Source organism: Toxorhynchites rutilus, chromosome 2 (assembly GCF_029784135.1).
Source record: "Toxorhynchites rutilus septentrionalis strain SRP chromosome 2, ASM2978413v1, whole genome shotgun sequence".
Taxonomy (NCBI): Eukaryota; Metazoa; Arthropoda; class Insecta; order Diptera; family Culicidae; genus Toxorhynchites; species Toxorhynchites rutilus.
Genome location: NC_073745.1, coordinates 286369134 through 286382751, shown reverse-complemented (window position 1 = coordinate 286382751; position 13618 = coordinate 286369134). Strand labels below are relative to the sequence as shown.

Below are 13618 nucleotides of genomic sequence, written 5' to 3'. Positions count from 1 at the left end.
TTACAAATTCAATTAATTGAAAAACACGAACCTGCTGTTCTTATCATATCCCAGAGTATTCTTCAGAAAAATAAGTACAATCATAGACTCGCAACAAATCAAGAGCACCTTTTCCAGACCTTTCACTAAATTTCTTCCAAACCTTTTTGATTTTATTCGATAACAACTGGAACTACCGACGGAGACGTTTTGACAATTATCGGAATTGTAAATACTAACGCTTCAAACAGAGCAACCTTTTAAATACGTCTAGCCATGCGAACAAATGTTCATTGAAACGATTGATTGTCCGCATAAATAGACGCAAGTGTTTTCCAAATGGAAAAAATATGTTATAATCCGCAAAATCACCTCACCGAGCATCTTCTTCCGGCCGAAACGATTTGGTTCTGCAGTGGATAGGCTGGCTTCAACAGGTGGAAGCGATGATTTTTCTTCTACGCGTGCCTTCACCCGACTGGAGCAGTCTACATACAGTTTCTGGATTCGCCTTTTGTGCAAGCTTTAAAGAGCTTAATTTAGGAGCTCTTATACTAATGATAATCCATACCTCGTCAGCTTCGTTAAAAAAGGTTCTAGGAATGTTTCTTATCCCGCTTAATTCAACAAAGTGTTTCATAGTTAACCGTTTAGTTTTTCGTCTTCTGTTGATCATACGTATAATATTTCTCTCTCACTTTTCCCATTTTTTAAATGCAGAATCACAAAATTTCTAATTTCAACTGATATTTGTTTCGTTTTCGTTATTTTGCATACAATCTTCGTTGAAAAGTCAACTCTTTTGGCTCGTATGTTGATGCTCGAGTATCAATCGACTGACAGATTAATTAACTTAACTTGGACATGGATGTCAAAACAGAAAAAATATCACGTTTCACATCACCGGTGCCACTATTTCGCGTGTGTTTTGGTAAAGTTTTTGAACAAATTTTTTTTTGCTCATTATGTTTTTAACGAAGAAATTGCATTTGTTATCAGTTTCAAAATTCGGTTGGTTGTAGTATGTGTTAACTCCACACAAAGTAAGTACTATTTTGGAAGTTTAATTTGGCTTCTGATGGACTTATAAATTCCCCGCATTTCCTCGCAAAACTATTTTAATGAAAATGTTCCTCAAAGTGTCTCTTATCACTCAGCACTTGAATTTTTCACCCGAAATTCCCCTTTTTGGATTTTTTCTCAACATTAACCCGAAATGTTAATTAGAAATAATTGTTATTTGAAATTGTGCCTTTTCATTAATAATGTGAATATTTTTTGTGGATATGGCCTCCCAGTTATGTAATAAGAATTTGTTCGATTATTTAAGAACAACTGGGCAGGATATAACACCCTCAACACCCGTAAGGAATTCATTATACGACTTCGTTATAGGAAAGCCAAATTTAACCAACATTTCGTCAATTTTGCAAGCGCTTCTACGAAAGAAAATTGGGAGATTTGATAGTAAATTAGTGGAGAAATGGGGCTCTGCAAACAATATGGTGGACCGATTTTCAAATTGAGAAGATACATGGCTGATGTTAGAATTTGTAATTCCTTCAAAAACTGGTAATTGTAGTATTTTCTTATTATAAATGGTGTTTTACACACGAGAAAAACTGAAAATTTTGAACTTTGCCCCCTTGCCCCCTTTTTTTGTTTTTTGGTGAAACAGAGTTGAAAAATGAACTCAGCGTATCCGAAAACCCCGGTTTACCAAAAATTCGATTTTTAGCTCAAAAATCTGAGTTTTGACCGCCTAAATTTTCTTAGGGACCACTATGCGCCGTATCGGATTCACTAGAATGGAGAAGTGAATTTGAGAAAAAATATGAAGTTTAAATACCTTGTGAAATTGAAACCATTTGAAAAGAGTAACATAAAAAATGTAATTTAAATGCGATTCAACATGAAAAATTATGTACAACATTCCATCTTAGGGCTTTTCTGGAGATATAACCAATTTAATAAAATTGAAATCATGTTTGTGAAATGTTAGAAAATACTACTGCTGAATATTACGACTAAGGTTGCGACATCGTATAGAAATTTCAGTAATATTATTGGTCATACGATAATGAAAATTGGGATTTTGGGAAGCCTCCATCATAAGAACCAAGTTAAAAAAAAACGGAGTGTGAATTCAGTTGTTTATTTATTATTTCATTACACATATACTAAAATCTGAACAATACTTTCAAATTGTGCAAGTTTATTTCATGATTCATTTCATCGCCGAATTGGTAAAAACAATATTTTTTTCAATTATAAAGCTCATTTTTGGTTAAATGGATACGTCAATAAATAAAACATACGCTTTTGTATCGAAGAGAATCCTCGTGCTATTGCCAAAACACAAACATCCTGAAAAGGTCACTAGTTTTGGGGCTCATTGTGAAAATTGAATAGATCCTGTATATTTTTGTTCACATGCTCACATGGAAATCCAGAGTGAAAGAAAACACGAAATTATCCTTTATATGTGCGCAATGTTGCACTTGATTGAGCTAGTAATTCATGAATTTCTGAGCAATCTAATATTGTTAATGAGTTCTAAAATAAAAGTATGAGCGGTATTTGAAACAGCAGGAAAGAATATTGACGCAGTCACGAAGTTGAAAACATGCCCCTCGGTGAAGCCCCGGTGCACTACGCGTGAGCGGATCGGTTCGATGCAACAAAACTCCGGTAGCGGCATCCGTATCGAAAAGCGTCATAACCATAATAAAATTTGCACCCGGTCTTGAGCCCGAATAAAGCGTGAAAGCAGAAGCTGGAGTAAAAAGAATTAAAGGCGGTATATCGTCATTACCAATCAGCCCCGAGGAGCAACAGCAGCAGTAGCAGAAGCAGCAGGTGCAGGTGCGGTTGCGTTCGAAGTGGAGCTGCCCAACAAGAACAGCAAGAAACCCCGAAGACCATTAGTGGTGTCATGCCGCAAGCCGACAACGATGACACCGTCCGATTCTGGAGCTCGCTGGCTCGGCTGGCTCGTACAACATCCCCAGTGGTGACCAGTAGCAATCGTTCCGCCGCAACCCAGAGGAAACCTACGAGGAGAGAGATGGATAACAAAACACAAAGTGCCGCCTTTTGGCCTGTTGTTGTTGTCGTTGTTGTTGCTCCTGTTGGTGGCTTCGATGTGTCGCTTCTTATTTATCTCCCTCTCGTTCCACATCTGTACACAGTGCTGCTTTGTGGTTTGATTACAATTTCAACGTGCTTTACGCCCGGTGTTTCGCTTTCCTTGCCTTCAGGGAAACAGTTCATCAGCATGAAATTATGAAAATTAATCAGAGGAAAACGAATGAAACTGAAAATGGGAAGACACTCGTCGTGGTGTTGAATCTGGTTTTCCATTAGCAAGCGTAAGATAATGTAACGCCCGGTAATGACATGATTTTCCGACGGCTTACATGACACATTTGTGCGGTACGGTCGAAGATTGCATAATCTTGGAGCTGCGTTTTTTCTCTCCAGAGGATACGTCAAATTAGTGCACATTTCGATACTTTGTTCCAAACCTGGAGCGGTGACTGAAACCACCTGGGTGCGAGCTGTTAATGCGCATCCAATTCCGACACGGTGGAAGAAGACATCACGTTCCACGCGGATATCAATGACGGCGGCGGCTTCACCAAAGTGAACCACATCAAACAAATCGATCGGGTTCGTCGCCTGACGTCGTCAAAATCTCCGACACCGATCGATGATTGATGTCTTTCGTTTGCTTTTTTTTTTGTTTTTACTGTTTTCCCCTCCCGTCGTTGTCCCCCGTCCACCATCATCTGGACACAAATTATTTTATGACAGTTTGATTAATTTTATGATCTCTCTCTCTCTCTCGCTCTCGTTGCAGGCGGCGGCAGTGGCGTGTCTGATTGTGGCACATTTCATCTCGCCATGTCGATGCCGAGCGGCTGCCGCAGCGGCAATGGGTAACACCGCCGGCGGTAGCCATAGACAGCGGATGGCAAATATTTCCATCGAAAGCAACTCGATTCAGCGATCAGTCGGCGAAACAGAAGCGTTGGATGGGTCGGACCTATCATCGGTGGCGTCTGTGGCTGACAGCCACGGTGAACAAGGTGGCGCCACGGGTATTGGTGGTGGTGGCAATCATCAGCCTCCGACTAGTGCATCTGTTCAGAAGGAATTGAAGCGGGTGTTTCTCTCTAATCGGACGGTTACCTGCAACGACGGATCTCAGGCTGGGTTTTATCTCAGAAAATCGCCTGGATCCAGGCGATGGGTAGTATTCTTCGAGGGAGGTTGGCACTGTTATGATCATAAATCATGCCGAGCGAGGTGGCTAAAGCTGAGACATCTGATGACTTCGGCACAGTGGCCCGAGACGAGAGATGGTGAGTAATTTGAGTTTGATAGCAATCTAACAATTTTCACTCACACGAAGATTCAATTTTTTTTTTCCAGTTGGTGGTCTGCTTTCTCCACTTCCATCGGAGAATCCATATTGGTACAATGCTAACCACGTATTCGTGCCATACTGCAGCAGTGATTCCTGGAGCGGAACCAAGGTCCAACCGGACACGCGCGATGGATTGCGCTTCATGGGTTCGCTTATTGTGCGGCAGGTTATGGCCGATTTGATTCCACTCGGGCTCGGACACTCGCAGGGGGCCGACCTGCTGATGGCGGGTTCCTCAGCCGGGGGTCTCGGGGTTATGTTGAATTTGGATAAAGTACGACACTTCCTACAGAATGAAAAAGGTGAGATTTTTTTTCACATTTTCTCGAGCGGTACGAAAATAAACGAACGCTCTGTTTTCCAAGGTCTCAAAGTGAATGTACGAGGCGTTAGCGACTCCGGATGGTTCCTGGATCGGGAACCATACACACCTGGAGCGGTAGCAGCTTCGGAAGCAGTTCGCCAGGGTTGGAAAATGTGGGATGGAGCATTGCCACAAGCCTGCGTTGCCGAACATCCGAATGAGCCCTGGCGGTGTTATTTCGGTCATCGATTGTACAACACATTGCGATGTAAGTTGCATACTGAAGTATTCCGCCAATCAACGCGAAACCATTATCATTTCATATTTTTGATTTAGCTGCAACTTTGACAACTTTTTCAGCACTAGGTATGATGGAATTTTACGTTTTTTTTTAGTTTTTTGACACTAGAATCAAAATTGCTTAGAAACTACGTCAGTCTGCCACTACGGTTCCAGCCAATCTAAATTTCCGGATCAATTACTGTTTCTAAATCACAAAATTTTAAAAAAATCCCAAATTGTCAGAATTAATTTTTTTTGTTTTTTTTCTTGTAATACTGATGATCGATTAGAAGAAAAATAGTTTGTTTCCTTATGGAGCAATAGTAAATATAATCAATGTTCGTAGACCAAGAAGAATTTTTATACCGTCGTCATGTTCGAATGAGAATGAGAATGAAGCTAAAATTTCTGCTGATGGAACTAGCTGCATAAAAAGCTGGTGGCACTCCAGGGAGGACATAAATGGGAGGGTGTGGTGTGTGTATCAGTATCATTATTCCTTGCGATCATTTCTAGGGTACTTCTTCTTCTTCATTAGGAGCATTGAACCATTGCAAGCATTAGTTTGATCTACTGTAGTACACTTCAGTTTTCTATATATGCACAGTCAGTTCGTTCCATTACTCAGGAAATATATGGTCGGTGTTTAGTCAGAGAGGACCAAGTCGCAAGTGAAAATTTCGAGTTATTGATTACATTTGATTAAGCATTATATAAGCTACATATCACATTTATCAGATTTAGAAAATCACGCATACAGCAAGAATAGGGTAAATTATCTTGGTTTGTCCAGTCGAAAATATGATCATGGTTTGCCCACTTTTTTGAATGCTCTAATTCAGCGCTCCTGTGTCAAATAAGGCCTTCGAATGTTTCGAAACATATAAATGAAATTGCCTTTTACATGATTTATAGTAGTTTGATAGTATATTTTTACGAAATCACATGTTTTAAAGGATTATAAAATACACCTTCTATTTGTGTCAATGCGCCCCTCATTCGAGCTAACTTTTAATCGATCACCAGATGATTATTTGGCACGTATTCAGACCTTTTCTGGATTACAACACTTATAAATATTGTAAACATCATGCTTGCTCACCATTTGTATCGGATTTACATAGCTAAACCATTAAATTAACGCTTTTTGATGAACTCAATTCTGATCATGAGTTGTCCAATTCAATAATGTTGTTTTGTCCACATGATTTCTATGGCAACCGCTTGGCGCGCTGCAGTTTGTTTATGTTTGTTTATGGTGTGCTTCGCGCATAGCAGAAGTATGATTTTTCTGTGTTGATTGTGTTGAGGTGAACACTTCTAAAATGCCCAAGAAAAGGCAATATTCTGACGAAAGCCTAAATTATGAATGAATCAATATGATGACAGTAAACTCAAGCAATGATAAATGCAACATCTAATTGTGAATTCGAATGTTTTCATTCAAAAATGGAGATTTCTAAAACCGGACAAACCATGATCATTTTTTTGGGCAAACCATGATCAGAGGTGGTTAAACCATGATCATAGTTCTTCTTTAAGGAAAATCGTTAAAAAACATAAAAATTTGAATAATTTCAACACCTTATGGTAGTATTAGCAACTAGAGACTTGGGGCTTTTCAACAAACCCAAACTCGTATCGATTATGTGTGATTTTCATGAAGAAAAATCGATTTGCATTTACTAGTTGCGTAAAAACACCCCAAATTGGACAAACCAAGATCATTTACCCTAATTGATCGAAATTGTTATGATTGATCAACGATAACCCCTCATAGTATGCAGTCAGAACGGACTATGTATCATTTACCATGGCGAAATGGCCGTATATCATGTGCAGACAGAGTGGACTATGTGTCAATCATTTGTATATTGAATTTAAACAGTTTCCAAGCGCCGAATTCAAGCCAACAAAACTTTTTCTTGAAGCTAATAAGTACCTTTTTGAAATGTGCTTGAACCCGTTAGTAAAAAATGTGCACATTCTGAGTATATTAAAAAATAAACATGGTACACTCTGACTGAACAAATCAGTGAAAAATGCTGGTCTTTAGTGTGAATGTTCGCAAAATTTACTATTTCAGAGCGCGATTTAGACTGTAGCGATGAAATGAATTCGAATTCTACGATCCTATAGATGAATATTGTCTAAGATGATTGAAAATGGGAAGTTTATGCTTTAACATGTTTTCCGTGCAATCATATTCATGCCTGTAATAGATTGCAGAGCTACTATGCTGAACGCATCCAAATGTTTATGCAGTTTCAACCTCACACTCCTTCTCGCTCTAATTTTCATAACAGAATGGCACACTTTGACTCACAACTGTTAGTTGATTGAGAAATATTTCGAAAATTTTCAGTCATATTGAACCAAATCATAAAAAAATGCTTCATTTGGTTCAGTCAGAGTGGGCCATGTACGTATAGGCCAAATAAGCCAAATAAGAGCCTTTCTTGGCATGATACTTGATGTTTTTTTACAATTATCATACGTCAAAGTATTGGCAGAGAGTAGCTAACATTTCTGAGAACAATATTGAACGAAAAAATTAAATGCTTTGAAAATTGCAGAGCACTTTGGGGAATTGTTTTGAGCTCTGATTTAAGGAGGATGTAGAAAATCCACAAAATGGCTCAAGCCCGACAAAATTAGTTGAAGAGCCTAATCTTGCTGAGAGATTGGCTTTTTCATTACCTTCTATACCTCAGTGACCAGGCACCCAGTATAGATTAACATCGTTAGTAGCAGCTGCAGTAACGGACAAAACATTAGGGCCACTGATCAAGCAAAGAAGAAAGTGACAAAACTATGAGAAAAAATATCCAATCCAATGCTGAAATCTATTTATAATAATTCATTTGCATTGCTCGAAAAAAAAAAACATCTGTAGTTAAAACAATAGTCATTTATTAAAAATGCGTTTCAAGCATACTTAACATCTAAGATGACGCGACATAAATTAAGACCGATTTTAAAATTCATCGTAAAAAAAATAAAAACTTGAAAATTCATACCGTGAATAGTTTCTAGGGTTAGTACTTGGTCGTGTAACCTTTGTTACGCATCACTTCACGCATCCGGTTCGGCATGGATTCCACCAGCTTCTGGCACTTGGTGACCGGGATGGCGTACCAACAAGCTTGGATCCTATCCCACAGTTGCTGCTGATTCTTCGACTTCTTCGTGTACACCAACCTCTTCACGATCTCCCATAGGTTCTCTATAGGGTTCAGCACCAACGATTGCGCTGGCCACTCCATGACGTCGACTTTGGTATCGTGGAACCACTTTTTGACGGTCTTGGCGGTGGGCTTCGAATAGTTATCCTGTATGTACTGCCATTTCAGCGGTATCTCCCACTCGGCGTGTGGAAGCATAACATCCCTTAGGATTTGAGCGTAGAGGTACTGATCCATGACGTTATCCACCCAGTACAGGAGGCGAACCCAGTACCAGGAGAAGTACCTCCCACACCACAATGTTCCCTCCCCCATGCTTGATTGTTTTCGTGGTTTACTATGGCATGTAAGCGCAGTCTATTAGGTGATGGACCCGAGTATTTCCGTCCGAGCCGATGAAGTTTTCTTCCGTTTCATCCGACCACAGTATATTTCGCCATTGCTTTTCCTTCTCAGGATCGATCCAATCGGTGTGGTCTTTCGCAAACTTCGGCCTCGTCTTCAGATGCTTTGGCATTAGCATCGGGACCTCCCGGGTGCTTTAACGCCTAGCCTGTGCTCCACCAGACGCCGCTTAACTGTCCGGGAACTCACGGATAAGTTCAGTTCGTCCCGGATCTTTTTCGGATTTTTGGCGATCGTGGAGGGCATTAAACACGAAGGTTTTGGATCATCCGAAGTACTCTGCGATTTCGTGTTGACTGCTGCCTGCCTTGAACATTTTGTGCTCGTTGACTGCAACTAGAACTCGAGAATTAAAACCTTACATACTTCTTGTTTACATGATAAATACTTACCAGGATCCGAAAAACACAAAATACAACCGAGAAACAATCAATTTTCTTCAAAATTCGGTCGAAACTCGAAACAGCCGAAACGAGGAACTGATCCTAAATTTTGACGCACCGGTTTTCAACTTTTGACAGCTATCAGTGCACCTTGCTAAAACGGGTTGCTTTGATTGCGTTAAACTTGCGGCAGATCCCTGCTACGGCCTATCTCTCTCTATGTGCTCAGATGATGCCAACATCTCAGGATTCAAAACTTTCAAATTACCTGCACTTGAGCTGACAGAGCTGTCAGTAGGATACAAAAAGGGGTTCAAAACCGCATACATCTCAGCTGTTTTGTTCTCGAGATGTTGGCACCAAAACATGGCCGTCTAGGACGGGGCTGACTTGCGGGTTTAGAAATTGTGATACTAGTATAAGTGTTCGCCGCTAGGTTTCGCATATAGTCTATTTGAATTGGCATTTAAAATTAATTTGTTTTTTTTTTGCATTTAGGTGGTCTTAATGTTTTGTCCGACACAGTAGTTGATTTAAGGATAGAATACTAGAGCTAACTTTGACTGACATGTGTATGCCTTCAATGCATCAAGGGGGGATCCCTGTCTGGAAGGTCGAAAAATAATGAATTTTCGTGATTTTTTTCGGATGTTAGAACATTGCCAAAATGGCGGCCATTTTTGTTAAAAATGAGTTATATTTTTTATGAAAAATCGCTGTTTAGAAGCTCATAGAGAATCGAAAAAAAATTAAGCCAAATCGATCGAGTAGATCCTGAGATATCAATACCACTAGCTGAAAGAACATGCTTTCGAGAAAAGCGCGTTTAAAAATTCGTACAGCAATACTATATCCCTTGAGGTGATCTCATACTTTTGGCTGTAACTTTCCAACGAAATCAAATATCGAAAAATCCTTTCAGGACAACATTTCTGAGGGCATAAGCTTCTCAAGATTGCAAAAAAGAATCTATTTGTTTCAACCTTCCAGACCGGGGTCCCCCTTAATAGACTAATTTCATGTCAACTCGGCTGGCCATTGGCAGCATCATCTCAGATTGCAGTGATAGTGACTTTATACAGAAAATTTTGGAGTTTTCAAAACTACCTTTCCGTTGTTTTATATTTGTCTCATAGGTAGGTGTGGAATGAGTTTTCTTAGGGTCAAAACGCATTAATATGCTACTCTGAGACGACGAAACCTGATCGATTTTATTCCCTGTTCGTTGCAACTGAACTGTTCGCATAAGGAATGATTTCAGGAGTGTGATAGATTGACAAACAAACTGTACTTATCAATTGTGGGCTAAACTCTATTATGTATGGTTCTACTTATCCTACCCAAAATTGACTTTATGTTACACAATATAAAGTTCCATTAGCTACAATGTTGAATGGCTTGGAAATAAAAATACTACAGAAACAATCAATATAGTGACTTGAGAAAAGTTGTCAGAAAAGCCAATAGCTTCGCTTCATGCACTATTAAAAATTGGGTTGAAAACAAATTTGATAAAAACCTGCAAGTTATCCAACATCTATCAACATCTATCAAACTATCACTTGTTGACGAATGATTGTGTAAGAAAATTAGATTCAGATTTATTCTCAATATTTTCAAACTTTTTTTTCTCGGTGTATATTATTTTGATAACTGATACACAACTTCGACAAAGACACCATATCGATCTATTAATAGCGATTATGTTTATACTAAATTTATGAAATATAAAATATTATGATACCAAAATGGTATGTTTGATCTAAATAAATACTTTACTTTAACAAAGATGTACAGAATAGCATTAAGTTTTTGGGTAATGGTTTTAACAGAAATTTGAAAAAGGTGTAAATTTTAAAATGCCATAAAGAATCTTTGCCATTTGCCTAGGATCAAACTTCTTTCATTTGTTGGAGACAATATAGGCTTTATTGTGTCAAAATTTAGAATTGGAAAATGTAGTTATTTTCAAGTGGTTTTCGACAAAAAAAAGTTTATTTTGCAGTGTGTACTTATTCTAGAACCGCAAAATTTCAATCTACTTTTGCGTTATAGTTTATTTTCTGAAATGATACCATTTTTGCATAAGCCCTTTTCTCAAATTACTCGTGATCGTATTTAAAAAATAATACCGTAACATAGCATCGTTGCCGAACAATTTGACAAAGTTTCAGCTGAATAAAAATTATGAAATTGAAATATTCTTCTAAAATTCGTGTTAATTTGACTTATGTATTATTTTATCTATCAACAGCTCCCCTCTTTGTGTTTCAATGGTTATTCGATGAGGCTCAGATGCGGGCGGATCACGTCGGTGCCCCCGTTACCCCCCAGCAGTGGGATTACATACACGACATGGGAGGCGCCTTGCGGGAATCGCTGAACAATGTTACGGCAGTATTCGCACCATCCTGTATCGGTCATTCGGTGTTGACAAAACGTGATTGGTTGAGCATCAAAATTGACGACATCAGTTTGGCCGATGCGTTGCGTTGTTGGGAACAGTCGGATGCTAAAGACAGACAGATTCAGAGGCGACAATCGAACAAAAATCCCCAAAACCCCCAGAAGTTGCGAAGAAAACACAATGGAGCCAGACGTAACAAACAACAACAGCAACAAAATGGTACAATGGGCGCGGACGATTTCGAGCGGGAGCAGCAGCCGAGGCAAAAGTTGACCAAAGAAGAACGCGAACGAAGACGCCAGGAGCGACGGGAGCGAGAGAATCAGCGGAAATTGAATAGACTAAATCGGAAGATCGGTAAAGACGGCGAACGAAACCAGACTCGTCAGCAGCAACAAATCGAACAATCCCTATCAACGAAAGTTCCTAGAATAGAGCGATCACCAAATAGTATCGGTAACCATAGTAATAATCTTAGCAGTAATGTCAATCCTAAGAACCCGCGCCCGAAACAACAGAACGGTCAACATCGGTTGCGGAATCAAAACAAAAAGCGGTTAAATCACAAGAACCGTAACCGGAAGCAAAAACCGAACAATCGGAAGCAGAACATGAACGCTTTCGTGCAAGCCCTGGATATTGCGGAACCAAAGAAATGCTCTCTGAGGTTGCTGGAACGGTGCAGCTGGCCCCAGTGCAACCACTCCTGCCCAACGCTCACGAATCCACTGACGGGCGAGGAAATGAAGTTCCTCGAGCTGCTGGCATCGTTCGGGTTGGATATGGAAGCGGTAGCGACAGCTCTTGGGGTCGACATGCAAACTCTGAACAACATGGATCAGGCGGAGCTAGTGAACTTACTGACGCAACAGGTCACGTAGCTTGGCTGCAGTGATGCCGTCGGATGTTTGTAAATAACCGGACAAATTAAAGCTAGAAGAGTAATTTATAATTTATTTGCCTTGCCTACAATGGCACACCAGACATTTAATTGAATTCAAATGAATTTTAATGTTTGAGCAAGATGTGTTTCTAAGTTCTAAATTTGAAACGACCAGCCGGTGTTATTCCGGATGGATCGTTTCTTCCCACGATTCGGCCAATGTTTTGATTCAGAAACGCAGCTCACTTTTGTTGAGATTAATCGTTCGTAGTATGTGTAAATATTTAATATTAGGGAAGCCGAGAAGCAAATCACCCCAGACTGAATCATATGTTAACAATATTTATTTCAATAGCATAAGGCAGATTGTAAAATATTTGAATCCCGCGAGAAATGCTCATAATTTCCGAGATGGAATAGCGACAATTGACCCAGTATTTAGAGCACCACTAGACTAGAAATGGTACCCAGGCAGTACTTTTGTATCATATAATTTTATAGCGAGAATAGCACTAAAGCCGAACGACAGATGTATTTATTTCGAATACCTGAACAATTAGACTGTAAATACTGTATCCGATAAGAAACTCGAAATGTCTACCTCACCGATTACTAGCGTCACTGCGTAGTAGTAGTATCGAATCACTCGAATAGCAAATGAACACAGGATTAAAACTGATCGAAACAAGTAACAAACTGCAAGAGAATCATATTTTGTACCTGCAATTAGTCATAGTAATAGAGAAAGAACGAAACTAGTAGAAGAGAATCTTAATTTAAAAGCTCACCCCTTCGCAGTGGCCTCTATAGGGAGCCCACCATAGAAGTATCGTATTTTGTTATGATTGTTTACCTTCTTCTGGACAAAATTACCTAGCTCGTAAGGGTTAAGAACGTTTCATTCACCGCCACTGATAGTAAAAGAGGATGCTATTGTAATTGTAAATATTTATTTATATATTATTAACCGGACAGAGAACGTCTCTGAAATTCACAATTCTTCAATCAGTATTATGATGCTGAGAAAGCCAAGTGAAGATATATCAACAACAATGAATAAAACAGTTTTAAATTTTAGCTTGGATGGTGTATTCTTTTGAGTTGTGCCCCTTAGTCTTGTCCGTTTTCTCTACACTTCCTAGAATATTTGTTTGGAAATTTGATTCCGATTCTTTACATTTACTTGAGATGTCCTGCGATTTATCAATTCTTCAACTCTACAACGCTCTATGCGAATCTTCCATTATATGGAACAGTGATGCAATGTGGAATGTGCCACAATGTAGCTCAAGGTGCTATACCTAGTCGACGACGAAAATTGATTGTTTGCTGAGTTGTGAAGTGTCGACATCTGTCAA

General features: G+C 39.4%; 1 protein-coding gene across 1 annotated transcript in view; it reads left to right on the top strand.

Moving 5' to 3' along the window:
* Window positions 1-13303, top strand: part of LOC129767527 (palmitoleoyl-protein carboxylesterase NOTUM) — a 41237-nt gene extending 27934 nt beyond the window's left edge. The window contains exons 2-5 of the mRNA XM_055768521.1: window positions 3842-4346; window positions 4417-4713; window positions 4777-4983; window positions 11225-13303. Coding sequence (XP_055624496.1) covers window positions 3842-4346; window positions 4417-4713; window positions 4777-4983; window positions 11225-12258 — 2043 coding nt within the window. The 3' untranslated portion in view covers window positions 12259-13303. The remainder of the gene's footprint in view (window positions 1-3841; window positions 4347-4416; window positions 4714-4776; window positions 4984-11224) is intronic.
* The last annotated feature ends 315 nt before the right edge of the window (window positions 13304-13618 follow it).